This window comes from Rhinocladiella mackenziei (genome assembly GCF_000835555.1).
Source record: "Rhinocladiella mackenziei CBS 650.93 unplaced genomic scaffold supercont1.2, whole genome shotgun sequence".
Taxonomy (NCBI): Eukaryota; Fungi; Ascomycota; class Eurotiomycetes; order Chaetothyriales; family Herpotrichiellaceae; genus Rhinocladiella; species Rhinocladiella mackenziei.
Window position 1 is genome coordinate 6619 of NW_013550603.1, and position 24127 is coordinate 30745.

At 51.4% G+C, this 24127-nt stretch overlaps 9 protein-coding genes across 9 annotated transcripts; 5 read left to right on the forward strand and 4 right to left on the reverse strand.

The window, feature by feature from the left end:
* Positions 1-1437: 1437 nt before the first annotated feature.
* On the forward strand, positions 1438-4459 carry Z518_01808 (uncharacterized protein; the record flags this gene model as incomplete). Its single annotated transcript, XM_013418837.1, has 2 exons — positions 1438-2143; positions 2196-4459. The coding sequence occupies 2 exons, from the start codon at positions 1438-1440 to the stop codon at positions 4457-4459; spliced, it is 2970 nt and encodes a 989-aa protein (XP_013274291.1).
* A 1119-nt stretch (positions 4460-5578) lies between these two features.
* On the forward strand, positions 5579-6710 carry Z518_01809 (uncharacterized protein; the record flags this gene model as incomplete). Its single annotated transcript, XM_013418838.1, has 4 exons — positions 5579-5620; positions 5679-5733; positions 5850-6597; positions 6653-6710. The coding sequence occupies 4 exons, from the start codon at positions 5579-5581 to the stop codon at positions 6708-6710; spliced, it is 903 nt and encodes a 300-aa protein (XP_013274292.1).
* A 311-nt stretch (positions 6711-7021) lies between these two features.
* Positions 7022-10471, reverse strand: Z518_01810 (uncharacterized protein; the record flags this gene model as incomplete). The annotated part of the gene is made up of 1 exon (XM_013418839.1): positions 7022-10471. The coding sequence occupies one exon, from the start codon at positions 10469-10471 to the stop codon at positions 7022-7024; it is 3450 nt and encodes a 1149-aa protein (XP_013274293.1).
* A 1023-nt stretch (positions 10472-11494) lies between these two features.
* Z518_01811 (uncharacterized protein) lies at positions 11495-11805 on the reverse strand (the record flags this gene model as incomplete). The annotated part of the gene is made up of 2 exons (XM_013418840.1): positions 11495-11617; positions 11641-11805. The coding sequence occupies 2 exons, from the start codon at positions 11803-11805 to the stop codon at positions 11495-11497; spliced, it is 288 nt and encodes a 95-aa protein (XP_013274294.1).
* A 509-nt stretch (positions 11806-12314) lies between these two features.
* On the reverse strand, positions 12315-14081 carry Z518_01812 (uncharacterized protein; the record flags this gene model as incomplete). The annotated part of the gene is made up of 5 exons (XM_013418841.1): positions 12315-12657; positions 12713-12771; positions 12829-12873; positions 12931-13129; positions 13180-14081. The coding sequence occupies 5 exons, from the start codon at positions 14079-14081 to the stop codon at positions 12315-12317; spliced, it is 1548 nt and encodes a 515-aa protein (XP_013274295.1).
* Positions 14082-14533: 452 nt separating this feature from the next.
* Positions 14534-15674, forward strand: Z518_01813 (uncharacterized protein; the record flags this gene model as incomplete). Its single annotated transcript, XM_013418842.1, has 2 exons — positions 14534-14934; positions 14990-15674. 2 exons carry the CDS (start codon positions 14534-14536, stop codon positions 15672-15674), a joined length of 1086 nt encoding a protein of 361 aa, XP_013274296.1.
* Positions 15675-18535: 2861 nt separating this feature from the next.
* Positions 18536-20377, forward strand: Z518_01814 (uncharacterized protein; the record flags this gene model as incomplete). The annotated part of the gene is made up of 1 exon (XM_013418843.1): positions 18536-20377. One exon carries the CDS (start codon positions 18536-18538, stop codon positions 20375-20377), a length of 1842 nt encoding a protein of 613 aa, XP_013274297.1.
* A 577-nt stretch (positions 20378-20954) lies between these two features.
* Positions 20955-21662, forward strand: Z518_01815 (protein-L-isoaspartate O-methyltransferase; the record flags this gene model as incomplete). Its single annotated transcript, XM_013418844.1, has 1 exon — positions 20955-21662. One exon carries the CDS (start codon positions 20955-20957, stop codon positions 21660-21662), a length of 708 nt encoding a protein of 235 aa, XP_013274298.1.
* A 722-nt stretch (positions 21663-22384) lies between these two features.
* Z518_01816 (uncharacterized protein) lies at positions 22385-23977 on the reverse strand (the record flags this gene model as incomplete). The annotated part of the gene is made up of 4 exons (XM_013418845.1): positions 22385-23689; positions 23743-23810; positions 23864-23895; positions 23937-23977. The coding sequence occupies 4 exons, from the start codon at positions 23975-23977 to the stop codon at positions 22385-22387; spliced, it is 1446 nt and encodes a 481-aa protein (XP_013274299.1).
* Positions 23978-24127: the final 150 nt, after the last annotated feature.

The following is a 24127-nucleotide window of genomic DNA, read 5'->3' on the forward strand; positions in this document are numbered from 1 at the left end:
TTGGTGCCGCCGCTTTTGGAGGCGTTGTTCCCTCGATGTCAAGAACACTAACCTGGTCTTTCCCCATCCCACTCACGTATCATCACCGGGACCAGAAACAGTCCCCTTCAGAAACAGCCAGGGAACTGTCAACTCCTCGCCCCGAACATGGCGTCTCGAGGACGTGGAGAGTGTGCCCCTTTGGGCTCCCTCATAATGTGTTACGGCACAACCTGGCAGGCTCCGCCGGGTGCCTGCCATGGACCCACTGTGGCTGTCGATAGCCTTGTGTGCCTGCGTCGCATTCCGCAACTGCGCCACATCCTAACGCGGAGCACCCGGCAACATTTAGGAAGTCCTCTACTAATTTTTCTACGTTCGTGGTACGTTGCGTAATAAAAACGAATTTATCGAGGAGATTGACTTCTGTCGAGTAGAATGCTCCCCCCCCGCCACATAGTTCATGGGATCCGATCCATAGATCATGCCGATATCGAGGCTCGTCCGCTAACGTTCCATACGAGTTATCTCGAATGTGATCAGTAGAGCTTATCTGGGTCCACAGACTGGATCCGATGCGTGGATCATCTCGATATCAGAACGTCGACCTCTATCGAGTAGGATGCCCCCCGGCCATATGGTCCACGGATTGGATCCGATGGCGGTAGTCTTTCATCAGATCCGATCCATAGATCATCTCGATATCGAGGCTCGTCCGTTAACGCTCCGTTGCGAGCCATTTCGAGTGTGATCAGTAAGAGCTTGTCTTGTCCCACGGATTGGATCCGATGACGGTGCGGCAAGGGGAGTGCCCACGTGAAACCGCCAAGCCATAGATAGGCTTACGTGATTGGCCAGCACGTCGCTCTTGGCGTCACCACACAACGCCAAGCCCTAACCAGGCGATTCCAAAATTGAAAAAAAAGAAAAAAAAGAAAATCAGGTTTATACAAAGTGCGGATCGAGCGACAAGAGCTCGCAAAATGGTCAGGGTGTGTGAGCACGTCAATTTTGGGGGTTTGGGTACTTCGATTTGTGCGGTTTTACTGGGCTCAATCGGTGTTTAGGCAACTCTCTCTAGCACGCTACACTCTGCCAAGAGTCTCTTCCCGGGTCAGTGAATGTGATCACGTGACTAGCCAAACCTACTTCACCATCGTCTTTGTTGAACACACGTCGAAATAGGCAGCCGGCTTGGCGTGTCGCGTTCGCCTGCCGTGTCATTTTGAGACAACTCGCACCCTCAAACCTTTCTACTCATTTGCGTGCTCTGAGAGAGATGAACCGAACCAATCATTTAAGGGACTGAACAGTCCATCAGCATCAACGCTTTGCCCTCACGTACTCTTCCTCCGCCGTCATACTCATCTTTATCTTCTCTTGTTACCCGATTCATCACCCCCTCCGCTCCCTGCCTCTCTTCCCATTACGTCCCCGGCCATTCTTGGTAGCGTCACGATGAGCACTTTTTCAGAACCGAACACGGGACTCCCCGGGTCAGGCTCTCAAGCAGTCCAGGCCAAACCCGTCACAACGGAAGAAGAGCCAAAAGATATAAGTATGTTCGAGCTGCTTCACTGGCTGGAGAAAACGTTTCCGAAAGAGTTCGAAGAGAAGCTAAAACATATGACTTCTTCCGACGAAATACATCAGTGGTTGGAGGAAAATCACCCAGAAGAGTTCAAAAAGATGTTGCCGAGTCGAGTCAAAAAGAGGACAACCAATGCCGCCTTCCACGTACGTTCCCCCTCTCAGACAAGTGCTGTCCTTCGCGCTCTGCAAAAAGACTGGAACAACGCCTATTTTCCGCACTCCTTAGTTGCGCTACAGGACCTCATTCGGCGATACCAGCTACTCGATGTGAGCAAGTATTACTCAAATACCTTGGTATTCGTTCAGAGCAGTGGTATGGGTAAATCAAGATTAGCAGATGCTTTCGGCCAACGCTGTCCGATGATCAACTTCATTCTTCGCGAGCCTGGGACTTCCGGCTTTCCACCTCCTGATGAAGAGATACTATTATTCCTGCGCGACCCGCCGCCCACCAACATCCCCGAGCCTATCAATCGACAAGAGAGATCTACTAATTTTCTGAAGAGGAGAGCAGTCGTAGCGTGGAATCATACTCTCGCTACTGCATTGCTCCAAGCTAGTTTCGAGACATGTAAGTTGCCGATACTCTTTTGCCGAAATCCTCCTTAATTTAACCTTATTAGTCTATACTTGGGTGGAGAGTCAGCCCTTTACCACGATGACTCTAGAAGAGCTTGCGGATAGCAGACATACAAAGATGGCAACACTTGAACCAGCTACCGATGCTCAGGACGCTAAGAGCCAACGGTCCAAGATGCGCATCGAGTTCTGCGATTCGGTAGCGAAGAGAGCTCGAGTGATTGCTCAAGAATTAATTTCCAGCCCAAATTGGATGGAGAAGTTCGACGATGACGGACCGTCTAAGGTTCACCATCATCTCGAAGAGGCGGACAGTGAAGCTCACTCTAATCCCTTAAACGGCCTTCTCAATGCTATCACAAACCTGATGAAAATTCTTCAACAATGTCGAGACACCAGCGACACGGGCCCACTCTTGGTGATCGTGTTCGACGAGGCGTCAAGCTTAATGAGAATGCGGCCGTCTGACCAACCCAACATCGGACTCTATGTAGCGCTCAATCGAGTCATCAGTTGTTTGAAGAAGTTTCGTGCGTGGTCTTTCTTCCTCTCAACAGAATCTCTCATCGGATACCTTGTACCGCCGAGCAATATCATTCGAACTGGCGATTATCTTCTGGACCCCTCCGCTCGTATCAGCTTTAAAGAGACCAAAACCGAACTAATGCGATTTCCCCCATTTGTGAGTCTTCAGCTCGACGTCGAGGACCGACGAAAGATGCAGAATCCAAAACTAAGGAAAAAGGAGCTCCGCAAGTCGTTAAAGGAATTTGCAAATCTAGATCACATGGCCCAATTCGGCAGGCCTCTCTGGTATGCATATGCAAATGAGGGCCAGGGGATGATCGAATTGGCCAAATTGAAGCTCATTGGCGGCCAGCAACAGGGGTATTATAACTCTGACGACCCGAACCACGTATTTGCTGCGCTGTCCTTCCGTCTCTCTTTGGATGTCTGCTTGCAGAACCCTGTCACCATCTCTCTCACAAGGACTGCGGTGAATTCTTTCATGAGGGTGGTCATATCCATGGATCACGAGACCGGAGTGATGGACACAATGACGCCATCAGAGCCAGTCTTAGTTAGAGCGGCTATGGAACATCTCTGCAGCAACGTCAACTGGCCGGGTAGTATTCAAACACTCTGCAAGGAGCTTCTTGAGAAAGGATTGATAGAAAAAGGGCGCAAAGGGGAACTCTATGCTCGGTTAATGTTAATTCTGGCACACGACTGGGTTCGATGGGCTCGACAAGGTCATACGCCAGAATTTGCACCAACCTTCACGGTTTCCGACTTTCTCCTAGCATTGTATGCTAAGGATCATCACGATTTAATTGAAAAGATGCCTAAGCGGATACTCGAAGCCAGAATGAACTTTACTCATTTTCTACCAACCGATTCAGCACTTACCCCCGAGGTCATCCCTGAACTATGTCGCGACCTGTTACGCCGGAGCGCTGCGATGCAGCTATCTTGGTGCCAGGAAACATACGATCTGCTCATTCCCGTGTACTATGGCGCGGAGGATGAGGAGTTCGATCCATCGAATTGTGGAGTCATCGTAGTACAGGTGAAGAACAAGAAGAATGCTACAACAGTGAGAGAGATCTTTCGAGAGGACTTTGTTAATGTTGACCAGAAGTCGAATTCGGGCAAATCGAAGACAGAAAGCTCTAATCGCGAAAGGAAAGATTCTGGACGCGACGAGAAATATTCTGAGAGCGACGAGGAAGATTCCGAGCGCGAGAAGAAAGACTCTAAGCGCGACGAGAAAGGTTCTAAGCGCGAGCCGACGAAATTTGTATTCAACCAGATGAAGTACCCTATCCTGTGCCTCCTCTTCGATCTAGGGGTAGTCAGAAGCGGTAGGGCTTACGCTCCACTTGTCCAAGTGATGCAGAGCGAAAGTGGACAGCAACCTGATTTGTGGGCGATTCATTCGCGAGGACACGACCACACCATCTTTGGCTGCTTAGAGCATATGAAGGCTACAGATTCGAGCGACCGGTTCTTTGCTTCGGTACAAACGAACGAAACTCTGGCTGACCAACTCTCTCGGAGAAATAGAATGTTCTCTCAGCTTGAGGTAGACTACAGATATGAAGGATTTAAGCAAGAAGGGGAAACCAGTGCGGAAGGGAGTGAGGCCAGTGTGCAGGAACAGAGGGTGGACGAGGCTAGAAAAGAAGGCGGAGTGGTTGATACCGAAGTGCAGGAAGGGGAAGCAAGCAATACCCGATCGAAGGGAAAGGATGTGGACCTCGCGTTTCGGAAACGCTCGGAGAAAGAAGACCACGACTTCGACTAGGTTGCGCCGAAGGTTTGACTGAGCTATTGCCTCTGGCTTGATAGAAAGGGTCGGTGATTGGAGCAGAGTGCGAGTATTTGTACACTGTAGATCTTCGGCGGATGGTGACCCTTTTTAAGCATTGTTAGTGGATAATTTTACTCACTAACCCAGCGAGCCAATCTACTGATAAACAGCTCCCTCTGTCCAACGAGCAAATCTGCCCAGCGGATACCTCTCACTCAATCTAACGAGCAAATCTGTGCCATGAACACTTTCCGTGTTAGCCCAGCGTGCATTGGTGAAAAGCGAACTATCGTAAACACGTCGCATCGGCCAACTCTGACCGGACCTGATGGAGCATAAAAAGCCATAAGATACCGTCGTCTATTTCATGGTCCATGGACTGGATCCGATGAAGGACACCGTGATCAACATCGTCTATATATGATCCATGGACTGGATCCGATCAGGGGGTCTGGCAGACAAAGGCGGCATTCTGCCCATTCCTGGGTGGGCCGTGGATTGGATCCGATGGGGTCAGCGAATTAGTGCACGTGATTGTGTGTCGGATTATAGATTTTCCGGGCTACGGCGCACTCTACCCACTCCTGGATGGGCCGTGGATTGGATCCGATGGGCCCAGCCAATCAGAGCACATGATTACGTAATGCTTGGATTATAGATTTTCCGGATTGCCGAGGGTGGCTAATCACGTGATACGAGAGTGCCCGGGGGTTGGCCCCACGGACTGGATCCGATGGGTTAAGCCAATCAGAGCAAAGGATTTGGTAGTTTCCGGATTATAGATTTTCCGGATCCCGAGGAGTTGGCCAATCACGTGAATCGGGCCGCGTGTGTGCGCCACCAAGAATTGCCAAGATCAATGTGGCCGGCTCAATCACGTGATGTCTCGAGCGTGAGCAATCGCGTGTGGAACACATCACGTGACATGGAATTGGGAATTTTCAAAAATCCACCGATTGGAGGGCAGGATGCAGAGTTGTACGGCATAAATTTCCCTGAGCGCAGCAAGTGGTGAATTTGCAGGGTACCAATGTCCGCTAGCACTGCCTGCAGCATGCTCAACTGCACACTTCGGTAGCACGTCGAGAACGAGTCTTTATTCTGTCTCGAACGATGGCCTCGGCCGTCGCAAATGGAGACACGCAAAAGCCCAAGGTTCGCTCAAACCCTATACATGGTTGGCCAGTCAGCTTCATGCTGATTTCCCTGACAGCCCAGCGCACTGCGGTCCATTATAGCTGGTTCGACAGCTGGGGCAATTGAAATCGGTCAGTCTCTCATTCATGTACGTCAATAATGTGACGATATCGGCGGTCGCGCTTCGCTCAGTGGCATATATTTCACATCGATTCTCTTTTCACTCGCTCACGTCTTGATTCTACAGCTATAACTTATCCTTTTGATCTCCTCAAGACCCGATCACAACTAAACCGCCGATTACCGGACTCGCAGAAACTACCGTGGCCTCCGTTTCCGTCGAGAGAATGGTACACTGGATGCACCACGGCAATTGTAGGAAATGCGGTCAAGGCAGGGGTGCGTTTCGTCGCCTTTGATACGTACAAACATCTCTTGTCAGACGAGGATGGACACATAACTGGACCTCGAACCGTGGCCGCTGGATTTGGAGCAGGTATCACAGAATCTTTACTGGCGGTAACGCCGTCAGAATCCGTCAAGACACAACTGGTGGACGACCGCAAGAGAGCACAACCACGAATGCGAGGGTTCCTTCATGGGTCCGTGGTCATTGCTAGGGAGAAAGGTGTGAGAGGTTTCTTCCAAGGGTTTGTCCCGACAACGGCCAGACAAGCCGCGAACAGCGCGGTCCGATTCAGCACATACACCAGTCTCAAACAGTTCGCCGAAGGTTATGTCGCGCCGGGAGAAAAACTGGGATCGATCACCACTTTTGGACTCGGCGGCATCGCTGGTATCGTGACGGTATATGCCACCATGCCCCTCGATACTATCAAGACACGAATGCAAAGCTTAGAAGCAAAGACAAATTACAAGAACAGCTTCCGCTGTGCGGCGACCATTTACAAGAACGAAGGAATCCTGACATTTTGGTCTGGTGCATTACCTCGACTCGGCCGTCTAACATTGAGTGGCGGTATTGTTTTTACAATGTGAGTGCCTCTTCTAGTCTTGTCGTGCCACGAATATTCTGACCGTCTTGTTTAGGTACGAAAAAACGATGGAGCTGTTAGACCTGGTAGATCCGCAGAGAACGCTCATTTGAAACTCAGCGAATACGTTAATTCGACGACGCCGACGGGAACCGATGGCCAGGCAGTCCACGTTATCTAGCGCACAATACTTTTGATCAAGATAGATCAGACCAAAACTCACCGACAACAGCAGCAACCAAAAGTAATAGGTTCGGCCGGATTAGACCTGTTCAATGGGATGCATGACGGGGGAGGCCATCTCTGTAACTGTATGATCTGCAGGGGATTGAAACGAAAGAAAGTGGAGCTGGGAGGAATTCCAGGGCCGACTGATACCCAGTGTCAATATATTCAACGTTCAACCTTTTCTCTCCCTGGGTAATCACGCCTTCACCGTAATCTCTTTTACAATACCATCCCCCAGCATCGCAATCTCCGCCAGCATGCCATCTTTATTTAACACACACATATCTTTACGTTCTCCCTGGTCCTCATCCTCATCCTTTTCACGACGACCCTTCTCTGCCGAGACCGGGACGCTCGACCAACCCAATCTAATGCGCCACTCTTTCTTCCCAAGGACACTAGGTTTCCACAGCCCGGCGACCACGCTTCCGCCAGAAGTCTCGTGGAAGAACAGAGCCGCCGAGCCGAACGCCGTTTTGAGATCGCGCAGAAACGATACGACCGGGTCGTAGCCGATGGACGCAGAATCCAGGGCGTCGTGGATCTGGAGGTTCTTGAATTCAGAACCGCCGTTAATTTTATCAGACTTTGATTTCGACTTCGACCGGGGCCTGTACGACCTCAGCACGGACGGTTTGATGTGGATCAGGAAGTCAAAGTCCGAGAGCGGGCTGATGAAAAGACGGCGCCAGTCCGAGTCATCCATCTTCGAACCTTGGGTTTCGATAACTTGCACGGCCGCGCGCGCGAGGGCTGCGAGCCGTCCTGCCACGACGCGAGGTGGACGGCTGCCTTGCGTCCACACTGTGCCTGTTGTGTCGAGGTTGGTGCCGACGAGCCAGACGACGTTGTTCATGTTGGGATCGAGTTTGCGCCAGGCTTGGAACCGGGTTTCAATTTCCGAGACTTGCGATGCGCTCATGTCCTGCGAGAGGCTCAGGTCGATGATCAGAGCCGTAAAGGCCCAGTCCCAACGGGAAAGCAGGTGCAAGCAGCGGAGGAAGGCGGTTGTTGATGAGCCCGGGATGGACCATGGTGACGGATGGAGGAAGATGTGTGCGGCGACCATCTCGAGGATTTCTTCTGGAATGTGCGCGAGAAGAAGATGGGACGAGACCCATTTCTTGAGAAGGCGGATCGTGTTTGACAGGGGCGGAAAGCGCGTACTGAGGTTCCGGATTGCAGTTGTGTGGGTGGGTTGGGCGAGAAAATCGCGCTTGTCGGCTGCCAGGGCCGTGGTGAGGGTGTCTCGGACGGCGCCGTGCAGGGATTTGTCGGCGAGGGCCGTTTGGAGGAGATGGACTTCCCGGTCGTGATGGATTCGCGCTCGGAAACAGATGGAGCTCAGGCCTGGGGCCGGAGAAGGGTAGATAATATCAAGGAATGAGGTGTTGAAGTATCCCTCCTTGGCAGAGTCGGTATTCTCAAGACCGACGCGGGTGTTGAGGTCTGAATTTGATGCTGTGAGAAGGTCGGCCAACTTGAGGAGAAACGCTATTTTGGTATGTTGGATCGCCGGGAGAGAGTCTGGCCATCTCGTAGAAGTGTCAAATTGGATGAGGATGTCTATTGGAGATGTTGTGGGCGGGCGAAGTGGATGACCAGTGGAGGACGAACGGAGAGCCGGTCCGGCTGGAGAGATTGATCTGATCGGCAACGGAAGGCCTTCAAGACTGTGCAAGGTCGAAGACAATGTCTGAAAGGCCGAGTTGACGATTCGGAAGCCGTCTTTGGCACTCACAGAGATGTCCTCCTCCAGGATGTCAGATATGAAATCCCATTCCTGCCTTTGGATGGAGCCGGGTGGCAATTTGAAATGTCGCATAGTAAGATGAGAGATAATTTGCAGAGTGACGGGAGTTCCTGAAGCCCACACCAAGCTTTCAGATATGCTTCCATCCTTGAATCGGCGTAGCTCCGCTTTCTCTCCCCAAAACTTTTGGAATTCTGCTGCTTCTTCTGGTTGGTCTGCGGACGGACCATGGTCCACCAGACGTGCGACAGTCTCGGGATTGATGAGTAATGATATCACAAATTCAAAATGCGCTTCGCTGAGACTTGGGTAGTGGTTAAAAGACCAACTCTCCTGCTGGGGTAGCTTGAAAACAATTAGAGTGACCCTGTCTCCTAGGCCTCGCACTAATGTGCGGTGCATTTGGTGAAGGAGCTGCCGTTGCTCTGCTGCCGTGTTAAAGATTCCGGTAGGGACGCTGACAGTAAACAGCTCATCGTATTCCAATAACGGTGTTGACACGTTGAGTATGAAGGTTGAGTCAAAGCTGTCATGGTTTCGAGAGTTGACCGCAGCCAGAGACACTTGCGCGTAATGACGGAGCGATTGATATGACCAAGGAGACATTTTGTATAAGATATTCACCCCCGTCTTTCCATCGAACAGCACTGGCAGCTCTGAACGCGGGATATCGAGACTTGAGCCATTAAGGACCATCGGATCCCGCAAATCTCGCCCAGCGAGGACTTGAAGCATGGCCTTGAAAAGTTGAAGGCCGCTATATTGCTTTGAGAACAGCGGATGGTCTCGGTGACCGCCTCCGCGAAGCAACAACGCACACGTCAGTGACCATTCCAGAAAGCCAAAGCCTCCAAACCGGGTTGAACTGGAGAACCCTCGCTGTCTTAGCCAGAGTTGCCCAAGGCGGCATGCATCATTAAATGCCGGGCTTTTTGTCGACTGGATGATATCGTCAACAATGGGGATCGATGCTGCATATCGGAGACAGCTGTTGTAAAAAGGGGTAGGCTGGTCGCTTGGAGTTGAATCACCTGACATTCCTTGCCGGAGGCAATTCTTGTTCGGCAAGGTCTTTGCCATTGGTATAGACTGTCCTGGGAAACCAACGCCAATTTTAAACTTGAACCCTGCCAAAGGCTCTTCTCTTGGGACAATTTCAATGATAGGCAAGAGATCCACGTCGAAGAGCTGTGCAAAGGCCAAATCGAAGTTGTCACCCTCACCTTCCTTGATCGTGGCTGCAATGCACGCGAGATAGAAAGCGGCTTTGTGAAATGCTCTGTTGTTGAGATAGTCCTTTTCCTGAAGAATGTCTTCGGGCATAACGGCTGTGATTTCAATCCTTTTTTCGCCCTGGAGACTCAGTTCCCAAGGCAGTGGTCCACCGACCATGACTTGCTTTGGAGGCTTGAATTCGAATTTGTAGTTTGTGTCTTTTGATGGCTGAGGGGGTGGGAAGGGGATTTGGATTCCTTGCTTGCGGAAGGATTTCAACGCATCAACAGCCGTGGCCGGGGAATGTTCCGGTATCTGAGTGATAATGGCGACCAGCTGATTTGAAAATTTGGTCCATTTCGGTTGAAGTCTTGCGTAGTTTGGTGTAGCCTCGGCAACTAAATCCGCAACCTGTAGAGCAAGAACGGCTGACTTGCTGATTCCACCAGTGGGCAAAACAGTGGGATTTGCTGCAGAAATCCTTTTAGGTTTGGGACCGGTTCTGGAAGGTTGGTTTTTCGGTGGTGATATAATTTCATTGACCTCTTGAGAAGCTTCTGGGGTGTCGTCAGCACTAATCGAATTCTCCAAGATATCGAAATCGTCATTGTCCATGCCATGACTGAGTTTCCGTCGTTTCGAAGAACGGTCTTCAGGCATGATACCTTTGATGGACATGCTCAAGGTGATGGGCCTTTTTTTTCCCTCAGGTACACTTTCATGTTTGAACAGGTATTTTCCAGCAATTTTTCTCAATGCAGACGCGTTCCGGATAGACCCATATCAAAAATATAAAAAGTCCGGTTCCATCTTGAGAGTCTCAGAAACATTTTTCCTTGACGCCAAGACTTCGCCTCGTCTGACGCTGCTGTTAGACGTATTCTGAGCTAACCTCTTTAGGACTTGCTGCGCAATTAACACAACTTCTTTAACGGTTTTAGTGCCGAAGTTCTGGTTACTACGCGCATCAACCTTTATCCAATCTGAAGGACGGATATGGTACATTGCAAAGAGCCTAAGCAATCCACGAAATTTATTGATCAGTAAAGAAGAATCTTATGTCAAGATTGGAGCCAGAATGCCCAACCAACCTCAAGTTTCTTGTACATGCATCCCCCAAAACCCACAAACAAGTCATTTGATCATTCATAAGACCCTGCTCAACTTAGCACCTGTACCGCGGCAATGATCTCTTCGGCGGTACCTCCCTCCAGGAGCAGCAATGATGATCGGATCGTTGTATATTCCTCTGGTCGCAAGAGCGTGCTTCAAGACCACAAGTTCCCTCCGTATGCGAGCCTCTGTGATACACGCAACGTGTGACGAACAAGAGGCTATCATGCACCTCGCGAGCCTTGGGGTAATTCTTCTCCTGACCAGCCTTCAGAAGCTCGAGCAGAGCCTCGGAGGCAATGTTGCCATAACCGACAAGAAAACCATCCACATCAAAGGCAGTGTGCAACAGATACTCATCACGGGGTGCGTTTTTGGCGAATGATGGGAATATCAACGTCCCAGCGGCACATGTTGCGTACGCGTTTTTTCATGGCGAATACACCTAGTTGTGCAGTGATGTCTAGCATCGTTTCCGGGCTAGAGGTAGCGTTGGTGTGGTCTAGATATTGAACCTGGATCAATGGTAGGCCGCTGGCTTCTTATACACGCTTGTATCGATCTGGTGGAGTGATACCCGAATCGAAGCTAGCCGTAGAGGGATATAGGGAGACCAGCGGAATCGCCCACTGCTTCGGCAAACTTAGCTTCCAAAGCAGCGACCTCCGTGCCTTCAGCAGTGATGTCGGTGATGACGGAGACTTGCTCTTCCTGGGTCAAAAAGGTGCCCTCACCGGGCGTTGGCCGAGGATGACGATGTGCTTGACACTTTCAATACTGTCCAGCCGTGAACCCAGGCGTTGGATGGCGGCATAGTCGACACCACCGTCGAGGTTGAATGGAGTAACTGGGGATGGGGTGAGGCCTTGCAAGTCGCTATCAATCTTTTTGGAGATCATTTTGATCCAGTTGTGACGGGGCGTGAAGATAAACATTGCCCGGCCAGCAATCTGGCACCTCTCGAATCGCCTGCGAGAAGAATGTTGTCTTCACGCCTCTTCAAAGCGCGATTAGTTGATGTCATATGGACAGCCTCGCTGCGATTTCGATCTATACCTAGCTCCCACGCCTTCGTATCACTACGATTCCACAATGAGGCACTCTAACCGAGAGTTGATCAGGTGCTGTTGAGGAATCAAAAAGGAAATGCTCCATTGTTCTCCCCTCCACAAGTTCACTCGCACTCTGTGCACCGACTTTCGTCGAATCTGCGAGATCGAGGTGGCCTGAACCACTCGTCCTGGCCGTCCCAGGACGCATTGAGAGATATTCCCATAAACTTCTAGACATCGCTAGAAAGTTTCAGTGTGTTTCAGGAAGTTGGGCGTGTGGTGCTAGAGATTGGACTGAAGTAGATCTCTCATTTGAATTAACACGCTAAGCCATCCACGCTGATTCACCTCGCAGTTCATGCCGTGTTTCTTCTCTTAACAGTCACCCAGAGACCCTCCTGCAAGTGGATGCCAAAGCAACGTGTCTTCCAGGGATCATCGGGGTGGAGGAGTGTAAACTCGAATCTTCGCAGCAACTCCACATAAATCTTGTTCAATTCCATAAGGGCTATGCCTTTGCCCAAACACTGATACTTGCCATAGCCAAAGAGAAGTTCATTATTTCGCTCCATTTCAGAGAGTTTCGCTGCAGACGGCTCGTCACCTCCTTGAGAGGTATGAATCCAACGCTCTGGCCGAAAGGTATACTCATCTGGACCGAACAGTGACGCGGAATGATGAATCGCATTTGCGGAATACCTAAACGGCCGGTATTAATGAGGTGCTCTCTTCCTGGTTTCCAATGGGAACTTACGCAATAGCTGTGCCCTCGGGCACAAAACGACCACATATTGTATCGCCACCCAGAGGAACCTATCTCATAAAATTCAGACCGGGCATGCCACGCAGATAATCACGGCTTCTTGTTACCTGTTTAGCTAGCAGTCCCGCAATTGGTGGGAACCATCTCATTCCCTGTATTCAGTCAATCGACGAACTCAGAGTCGTTCTGCCATGATAGCATGGACCGACCTCTTTGATCACGGCTTGGAGATAAGGAAGTGTCCGGGCTTGGGCATCGGGGATAACTTCTGTCTCACTGGACGAAATCTTATGCTCTTTCACAGCTTCGTCGATTTCTGCCACGAGTTTCTTATGAACTCTAGGGTCTCTCAGGATACACAGCATTGTCGCTCGTATGGCCGTTGCTGAGGTGTCGGAACCCGCAGCTCTAACGAGAGTTTAGAGTGACCCATATTTCCGCAAAACTAGGTGACTTACAGTTGCAGCATGCTTTCTTGTTCAAGCTCCTTTCTCGTCAATCCGTGTCGAATGAAACTTCCGAGCATATCATGCTGTCCATCCTTTGGTTGTTCTTCGGAATCAAACCGCGATGCGATCTGCGCACGGGTTATAGCTTGGATTTTGCCCACACCGAGCTTGCTGTCTTCGCTTGGAGTCACCCAATCGAGCACACCCAGCTTGGTGAAAAAGTCAATAACAGCCGGGATGACGCTGACCACGAAGATGTTTGGATATATTGTCTCCACTTCGTGGATGTATCCATAGTTATCATTGTCATCGCGCAGGTCGTGAAATTTGGCATCGAACGATAGCTTGCTCATGATGTCACTTGTAAAGTACTGAACCTTTCGAGCAAACTCCATTCGGACTGATCCGTCGGCGGAGACATACTTCCGGTTGATGAGATTCATCAAATCCAGGATGCATTCATCAATATCAGATTCCAGATGGGGATTCTCCTTGCCCGAATACCCTGCGGCCATCCGCTTACGCAGTTCGTTGTGTCGACTTTCGTCAATCTCCGACAAGACATTGTCGACTCCAGGAGTCAGCCTCGCCGCACGGTACCAGAGAGAACGGGTGTAAGGTGACCTGGGAGCGGCCATTCTCCGATGGACTTCGGGATCCGATGCCAGAAGATAATTTGGCCCAATTCGAACCAGAGGTCCATATTTGGTCGCCAATTCGCCAAACTTGTTGTAGATTTGACCCGTTCCATGGAGGTGAAAGAGGGGCAGAATTGACCAACCCCAGAGGCGGGGGCCGGGGATGTGGCTGAGACGACGATATGAGATAAAGGAGACGACAAGGTAGCAGATCAACAACAATCCACCCGACATCAGAAACAGTGGCATCGAAAAGAAGATTGAAAGAGCCATTCGGGGAGCTTCTTCGGGAATCTGTTCGCCTCTGCCAGGGCGGAAATGCGAAAAGAAGAAGACGACATTGAGCAATGGGATCACGGGCGTGTACTGAGATCGATCACAACACTTTAAAGAGTGGGATCATGCACCTCACATTTGGCCTGGAGTCAATACAGGACAAAAGAAATGCTTCGCGACATACGATAAACATACATCAACAAGTGCCTCGGGGATGCGCGGGATCACCTTTAGCCACAGGCGCCACCTAGCGGCCAGCGTTCCTTAGTGTCCACGCGAGTCCATGTTGCGCCTTATCAGCGTTCGAAACGTAGGCAATGCTCCTCGCAAGTCTTTCTTTAACTTGCTGTAACCGTGTCAGACAAGGTTGATGGGTTGACGGATGGTTCCGGGCCTCCGGACGCCCCGAACTTTTCTTCATTGGCTTGTCTTTCGCTCTGCCAGTTGCAATGCTGTATTTACAACGTGAGGAGCTTTTAAGACCACCACATGGTCTCCCACCTGCGACAGATTGCCCGTTTTCTGATATACAAACTGCCCAGGACGTCCTCATGGCACAGGAAGCAGAGGCCTCTCTTGATATAAGTGATTCGACTCTCGGTAGTGATGAGTCGACGTACACAGAGTCCTTACGATCCAGCCTCCTCCAAAGTGTGCGGGAAAACGGCCGAGCCTACCATCGATATCGTGATGGACACTACATCCTCCCCGACGATGAGAGAGAACGCGACCGGCTCGACATGCAGCATGAAATGTGTCTTCGCACGTTTGGCCGGAAGCTGATATTGGCTCCAATTGAAAACCATAGCATCAACAACGTCCTGGATATTGGCACAGGCACCGGGATCTGGTGAAAACGAGAACCAAGGCCAGATCCTGTGTACGTCTACTGACCGGATCCTTAGGGCCATTGATTTCGCGGATGAGCATCCAGAGAGCAATGTGATCGGGACCGATCTCAGCCCGATGCAGCCAACATTGACGCCTCCCAACTGCAGGTTTATTGTTGATGACTTTGAGGATCAATGGTCCTGGACCGACAATTTCGACCTTGTCCATGGAAGGATGTTATTAACTAGCTTCCGTGACGGAAAGAGGCTTATCCAACAAGCCTACGACTCGCTCAAGCCAGGAGGTTGGCTGGAGATCCAAGATGTCCTCATGCCCGTTACTTCAGATGACGATAGCATGAAAGGCTCTTCCTTCGCCCAGTGGCAAGATCTATTCTTCGAAGCCACGAGGAAAATCGGCCGCGATCCTGAAGATGTTGGTAAGTACGACCAATGGATGAGAGAAGTAGGGTTTCAGGACGTTGCACGCCTTTCATACAAATGGCCACAAAATCCGTGGCCCAAAGACAGTTTTCTCAAAGAGATGGGGGCGTGGAACCTGGTCAACATTCTCGATGGTCTGGAGGGATTTACCCTCCGTCCATTCATGGAAATCCTGGGGATGAGCTTCGACGATGTCCAGGTTCTCCTAGCCAAGGCAAAGCAGGACGTCAAGAATCGTCATATTCATGCTTACTGGAACGTGTTCGTATTTGGAGTCCCTCCTCGGTCTTGGAGTTCGAAGTTGACACCGACGTAGGATTGTCGTGTACGGTCAGAAACCTCCCAATTCAGTTTCGACTATGTCGATCAACCCTTGATAGTTTCCACATTCCTATCGGAAGGCCTTTGACGGAGGCTGGAGTGAGATATGCGAGTCACTACACAGTATGATCGTAAACCAAAACTTTTTCATTTCGGAGAGAGGATACATTGGCATTGGACCTGCCACTGCACTGAAAAGGAGACGAAGTTTGGGCGCTTTTCGGAAGCATCTCAATCTCCCGAAGCACGATGGTGGTAGAATCTACCTGGCCTCGGCTAGCACGATCCCAGTAATGATTCCCATCTTCAACAACAGCGGCACTGTGGATCTTTTCTACGGCCTGGTGGCTCCTTTTCTGGATGGATGATGATCAACGGGGAATACTCTAAGGGAGGTAATCGGTTGAAATGGTCGTATGTGGGACAAATATGTGCCTGTCATTTCCTGACTATCCTGTGTCGAGAACTCGATCACGGAGGCCGATGACGTTGGACGAAAAGCAAACCCGCCCACGTCGATCCAAAAGACACTTGTCTCTCACTCGCTGGAAATATCTCTCCGAGTACATGCCAGACAGATGCGATTTTCTTAACGCTATGATCTGCTTTGTTCAGATCGCTCTGGAAGCAGCACGCGGCCGTGGAAAACCCGGCCGTGTGGCTGCCTGCTATTCGATGGCCAAATCGCGTGATTGTATGCTATACATCGTATCCAGGCCACCCTCTTCCAGGACTGCGTGTGTCGTCATTTTCGGACTGACAACCAGTTCCACCAACTCCAAGCCTTGGCAATTTGTCTGTCACATGACACACACCAGTCCTGGTTGGGACTAGCCCGCTATAGCAACGTGACTATTTCTTCGACTCCTGCCACCTCACGCAACCCTCTCAAGAACCATGTACGTGTAGACAAATAATACTGACTACTTCAATCAACATTTGCCATTGTGGCATTCCATTCTTCCCTCTTTTCTTCCCTCTCCTGCTCCAGATATGACATTGTCGGTTGAAGCAGCCACGGCTCCTGATTGGGCGAGATCATTGTAGTCAGAGAACCAAGGTTCACCGGCAGACAGGACTCATGCCGCTGTATGGGTGCCGGAGCCGGGAGATTCTTTGATGGTTCTGGCGACTGCGCTCGTGGACGCGAGATGTTGAGCTTTCATATTGCTGAGCACGCCGGGAAGGTGCCATACTGTCATACCCAGGCCATTTGCAGGAGATTCTTGGTCGGATTGCAGCCGCCCATGATTCTCAACAGGGCCTGGCATCTTTTGAACTGCTGCTCACTGTGTTGTCTCGATGCCTTGAGGATTCGAAGTTTATCTCTAGCGCCGGCGTACAGCAGGGGTTTTGAATCCAGACGAAATCGCTTCCATTCTTCCCCTTTGGCAGCTTTCGACTGCGTGGGATGGTGTTCGGCAAACAGCAGTGGAAACTTGACTTCAGCAGTTCCATGTCATCTTGAGATTCCGGTGTATTGTGAATTGCCGATAGCGGTCGAAAGAGTGCGGTTTCAGTCTCCAACAGCCGCGGTTCGAGGCTCGATATATGTTCTGTGCGAATGCCCCTGCCGGCAGCAAATTTATCGCTTCATACATCTATTTCGGCTCCTCGAATCTTCTCTAGCGAGTACTTACCGTATTGCTCTGTGGGTATGGGGATTTTGAGCCTGTAGATTCACATGGGGAGCACGATGGTCTGTTAAACTGTCAGCTTTACGAACTAGTTCCAGAGAAGGAAATCCTTGCACAAACAGCTTGCGATGGTACTGAGCGTGCAGAATAAGACTCAGTCGATTGAAATGGCAGCACGCATGCAGCCGTGAGTATGAGGGCAAAGCTTACCTTACACTTCTTAGATCGACAAACTACACAAGCTACAGGATTTTCGTCTTCCTACATATGCCCATCACATGTTGGTCGGTGCCTGAATTGGACAACCCGGAGAGTCCTCGCCATGCAACCAAGAAGAACCTGGGGCAAAAAGAGATCCCCGCCGGCCGGGAACATACAATTTTACTCCAGCTCAATCGTCTTGTGGGAAGGAGCTCAGCCGAGCAATTACTAATTATGTGCGGAGTGTTCTGAATCCGCTCCACATGATGTGTCACGAGTCAACGAGTTTCCTGACGGGCGGGAGGAGGACAAAATATCACAGCAAGAGAGCATGAGTCTAGAGCGAGTCAATGTTCTTGAGCGAAACTATTACTCAGCTTGTTGGGCTTGCAATAAGAACGGGGTTGACCACGAAGTCTCTCTGCTACTACAAGCATGATTAGATAGACGGGAGGAACAAGACGCAGAGCAACAACAGATCAACGTGTGGATCTCTGTCAAGGACTCGAGCACATGCTAGATTACGCTCGTTTACGGAACAAATACAAGTAAAAGCGGCCACTCGGCAGATATTTCTGGTACATTCCCCCTACATTTCCACGTGAGCACATACCTAAAGATCTTATTACTGATCTTTTGACGCCAAGATCTCCACATCTGTCGCTGTGAGAGTCTGGATACACTTCTCTCTCTATGAATTCTCTCTCAAAAGACGCCGGAGGGTGAAAAGGGACTTTAAATCCCACAGAAACGAGATGGAACCCGGCACCACATGCATAGATTTCCCGAACCACCAAATGTCACTGGAGGTTGATCTATGTATTGTATTGTATCACGGAATGCAAAAGTATCCTAAAACCCCAAAGTCAACTCCGAGATCGGGAAAAATCTGCGAATGAGGTGTGCATTTGTGACTCTTGATTGAATCGTCTCGCCACTAATCATCTGATCCGTCTTGACAATAAAGGCATTTTTGGGCATAACCAGTACTTATATCCCCCAGCCTCATCCTTCCACCATGCTCGCAGCTGTCGGGCAGCCGGTGCCCAACACCGAGCATGCGGTCAGTGTCTCACTACCGTCATGGAAAGCCACGGTGGGTTACGAAGAAGGGGAAGAGTGGGTTGTATCCAAGATGCAAACTGGATACCCAAGATTCTTCATCCATCTAACCATCCAGGAACTGCAAAAGGAAATTTTGAGTCTTTACGGCAGTGCTGGAGAGAATGTCATGCTCTTCCCGTCTCTCGCGACCGCGAAGAGATGTCAGAAATTCTTCTACGACAAAATTGAAGGTCTCGGAGTCGGTGCCGTGCACATATTGTTCCTCGAACCGGTCATCAACCGAAACAAGAGCCACGAGACCACGTTTTCCGGCCTGGCTTGTGTTTTCTTCCCCCAGGACTATTTCAGCGTGGCCAAACAAGTGTGGCAGCACTCGGGGGATGGAATTTCGAGCCGACGAGGCGAGTTCTGCCTCAAGGCTTTGAAAGATGGCATTCTCAAACCGGTCGTAGAGCCCATGAAGCCGAAACACGACGAGTTATACACCAAGGGACCGCGGCGATATCAGCGGCCAACATCTCAAAGCGGCATCATTCACTCCCATGCGGGCCCTGGGGAGGTGACAGTACAACACGACGCAGCCACGACAGATGGAGTGGAGGACAAAGACTATGCCCAATTCGTGGAGGAGCGATTCGGCAGAAACCTCAACATTAAGCTAGCTTCGAAGGCTAAACTCGCCATTCGACGCAGAATTAGCGGCTGTCTTATCGACGACTCAGACCTGGATCAGGCTCTAGCCAACTCACCCCCAAACCGTGAGGGCCGGCAAAGAGGACTCTCAGAAGATGATGTCTATCTCTATCCATGCGGAATGTCCTCGATCTTCAACACGCACCGCATCCTCCTAGCCAACGCGGCTTCTCACGGCCGAGAACCCCGAAAGAGCATCTGCTTTGGCTTCCCGTACATCGACACCCTAAAGATCCTCGAGAAATGGGGACCAGGGTGCCTTTTCTACGGCCTGGGCAGCTCAGCCTGCCTAGACGACTTGGAACGCCGCCTCGAAGCCGGCGAACGGTATCTTGCCCTCTTCACCGAATTCCCCAGCAATCCTCTCCTCAACTCGCCCGACCTGCTCCGCATCCGCACATTAGCCGACCAATACGACTTTGCAGTCGTCGTCGACGAGACCGTGGGCAATTTCATCAACATCGACGTACTGGCCCACGCGGACGTCGTGGTGAGCAGCTTGACCAAAGTCTTCAGCGGCGACAGCAACGTCATGGGCGGCAGCGCCGTGCTCAATCCACAGAGTCGATGGTACACGGAGCTCAAGCAGACCTTGAGCAGAGAGTACGAGGACAACTACTGGGCCGAAGACGCCGTGTTTATGGAGCGGAACTCCCGCGACTTCATTTCGAGGATCGACCGGATCAACATCAACGCCGAGACCATTGCGTCCAGACTGCGGTCCTGCCCCTTCGTCAAACAAGTCTATTACCCGCGCTACAGCCCGTCACGACCCAACTACGATGCCTGCCGCACCCCGAACGGCGGATATGGCGGATTACTGTCTGTGACGTTCGAGCAACCCGAGCAAGCGGTAGCATTCTTCGACGCGCTAGAGGTCCAAAAGGGTCCAAGTTTGGGCACGAATTTCACGCTCGCGTGCCCGTACACGGTCCTGGCGCATTACGTTGAGCTGGAATGGGCGGCGCAGTGGGGCGTGGAGCCGGATTTGGTTCGGCTGAGCGTTGGACTGGAAGAGCCTGAGGATTTGTCGGAGAGGATAGATCGTGCATTGAAGGCTGCCGAAAGGGTGAATGCTTCAGACATGAACGAGAATAGATGAGAGCATCAGATTGTGTCTTGACTTGATGGACTTTTGTAGTTGGGAAGGGAGGGCGAAGGGCAGATATTTCGCTGTTCAACTCAACGATCTGATCTAGCTATGGAAGGAGGAGGGTCGTCCTTGGGATGGGTATTTTCTCCACAGGATCATGTAAAACGAGGAGAAAAAAAAGGACAAGTAGAGATATACAGGCTCAGAAAATGAACGAAACTTGCATGTCCATGGTCGGAAAAGGCCGCGTGACTTGTTGGTGGTGTGAAAGCGTCCGCTCCGCTCGGGGAATTTCCACCCCTCAGTCCTCAAGTCATACCAACGTCATATGATGTGGAATGTCGATTCACGAACTTGATTCACAGTACCTGGTTAACCTATTTCAAGGCTGGACTCGCCGTTCCATTGCATGCCCTTTCCGCGTCCGTTGACTCTCACGTTCAACATTCAGTGCATCACCATCTCGTTCTTAGTTCTTATACTAGCCACTCTTCTCTATCAACTCGTACCGGCCTCGAACGGCCTTCCTTTCCCACTCCCTTTCCCATTCCTCAGAAACCAATCTCAGCACTCGCATTCCACCGCCATGGCGTGGCGCTGCAGTGGTCGCACAAACAGCGAACTCGTCGCCAACCTCATCTCCTCCGGTCTAATCTCCTCCGCCCGTGTCCGCAACGCCATGTCCTCCGTTGACCGCGCACACTACTGTCCATCCTTTCCCCTCGCCGCCTACGAAGACTCCCCCCAACCCATCGGTTTCGGCGCCACCATTTCGGCACCCCACATGCATGCCTCGGCGTGCGAGTCATTACTCCCTTTCATGCCCGAGAACGCCGGCGCGAGGGTCCTGGACATCGGCTCCGGCTCCGGCTACCTGACTCACGTCCTGGCCAACATCGTCTGCGGCCCCGAGGGGACTGGCGCCGGCAAAGTCGTGGGAATCGACCACATTGAGGGCCTTGTGGAATTGTCGCGCGAGAACATGCGGCGGAGCGAAGAGGGGCGTCGACTTCTCGACACGGGAAAAGTCGAATTGGTCACAGGGGACGGACGCAAGGGGTATGCGGCTGCCGCGCCGTATGATGCGATACACGTCGGTGCGGCGGCGAGCGAGTTGCATCAAGACTTAGTGGATCAGTTGAAGAGTCCGGGAAGGATGTTTATACCGGTGGAGGATAGGGATGGGTGGGGAAGCCAGTGGATTTGGGTCGTGGATAAGGACAAGAATGGAAAGGTGACCAAGAGGAAGGACATGGGCGTTAGATATGTGCCGTTGACGGATCCTCCGAAGTGACAACCACAGAAACGGAGAAAGAAATGGAGCGAGTGGTGGAGGCATAGCAGTTGGAATGGGATGAACAAAAAGGACCAAGACCAAGACCAATCATGATATGACGAAAGATGACCTCTGTCCGCGTGGGCGGCGGAATCTGATCTCAGGGGGAAAAGGGTCGTTATGCGAAATGAAGGAAAGCTGAACTTTCGTTGTCGTCGAGTCGAATCGATCGACAGGCTCTGAACAACAGCGGCATGGCGTTGGAGCAAAGTCGGCACAATTTACCCTGTCCTAGGACTTCCGGACATAAAAAGGGGAGAATCTACCTTACCAATCAATGACGGAGTCATTCCAGAATGGATGGAGATGAGGGCAACGAAGGAATGAATGGGGCTGATATGGTGACATCGACGCATGGAAAAGCAACCTGGAGCTGGAGCTGAAGCCGAGAAGCTGAGGGTGAACGGGAATACACCACGAACCACTATCCGGCTGGACTTAACATGGTACCCAGCATTCGAAAGAGAAATTCGAAGACTTTTGCTGGGTCAGGGACTTGACTTGGGAGATTCGTGTTCATAGCTATATATGACTCGGAGTAAGACATTCTATCACACTCTTCTCGCCGTGACCGCCTCTGATCCATCTCGTTCCACTCATTCAGCCTCCAGAAGGAGAGGGTAGCTACATTCTGTTCCCGTTCTGTTCTGTTCTGTAATCCCCCGGACGTCCTCCGTCATTCATGCCTCATTCATCGGCTCTTCGGCAACATAATGCAGATACGCACCCAAGAGTTTGGTTCCCTCAATGTAATTCCTCCGGTCGAGTTTCTCATTGATACTGTGCGCCGCATCCGTGGAACTGCCCATCGGTAGCAACAACACATTCTTGCCGGTAGCCTCCTCGAACGTTATCGTGATGGGGATACTGCCTCCTTCCCTCGTGAAATCGGGCTTGACGCCAAAAACTTCCTTGCACGCTTTACTGGCGGCGGTGAAGTTCCAGTGTTTCGGGCTGGCAACCCACCATTTGCCGTCGTGTTGGCAGTAGACGTCCAATGTGTTCTTGGAGCCCAACTTGGCGAATTCGTCCTTGACGTATTTGAACACGAGCTCGTTGACTTGGGCGGATTCCATGTTGGGCACGGTCCGAATGGAGAATTTGCCAATGACTTTGGCGGGGATGACGGTTTTGGCCCCGGGGGCAGAAAAGGCGCCCTCGACGCCGTGGATCGAGAGAGATGGGTACCGCCAGCGTGCCATGAGCGTGCGTTCTTTGTCGGGGAAAATGCCCGTCTTGCTCCCGAGGGACTCGTACAGATTGTCCATGGTGAATGCGATCCCGCCATAAAGGCTCTCTTCCTCCTCGGTCAGTGGCGCGACCATCTCGTTGATGCCGGGAATCAGAATCTTTCCGTTGGTGTCGACCAGTTTGCTGAGGACGGCCATCAGGTCCGTCATGGGTTCTTGGGCCGTTCCGCCAAAGACCCCCGAGTGCAAGTCCTGGCCGGGTCCCGAGACCGAAACGGAGTAGTAATTACATCCTCGGAGGCCGTACGTGAGACACGGCTTCTCTGTGCCCAGCCAGTAATTATCGGAGATGCAGACGGCGTCGGCGTCCTTGAAGAATTTCTTCGCTTCCTCTTGGATAAAAGCGTCGAGACCTTCCGAGCCATACTCTTCCATCCCTTCGAAGCAGCAGAGGAGATTGACGGGGAACTCGACACCCGCCTTTTGATGCGCTTCAATGGCGTTGAGCCAACCCAGGACAGGTCCTTTATCATCGGTGCTGCCGCGGCCGTACATGCGACCTTGATCGTCGATGGTCAGTTGGAAGGGCTGGGTCGCCCAGCCATCTTCGATGAGGGCGGGTTGAACGTCGTAGTGCCCGTACACGAGGATGGTGCGCTTGTTCTTGTCATTTCCATAGCGCGCGATGACCACCGGTGGTAAATCAAGGTGTTCTTTGCCCGGTTGTTTCCCGAGGGGTCTTTGTTGGACCTCTGCGCCTAATGCTTCGAGCTCGCCGGCCAGAAACTGTCCCATCTGTGAATTCTTCAGTCATGCTGACATCCCCCACCCGGTCTCCGGCCACGTACTCGAACCACCTCCTTTCTTTTATCTTCGTCCGCAGACACCGATGGGATGGCAACAGCCTTTCGTAAACCTGGCGGTCCTTCCGTCAGTACCCCGCCGTTGGATCTTGATAGACATGCTCACGTTCAATGAAGGAGTCGGCCAACTCGTCGACCCTGCAGGCCGTTAGTGGATGTATTGAGGCAATGGTACTCACTTGTCACACTTCTTGAAATATGGCTGGAGCTGTGGTGCCATTTTGTCGTCGGAGATATGGCCGTAGAAGGTTCGAATGGACCCTGGTGTTTGGAAAGCGTGCAGACGTGAGAACCTGGATTGAAATAGCGTATTGGACACCGACAATCTTTTGTACCGAATATTTGATCCTGCCAGAGAGAAGCGACGGAC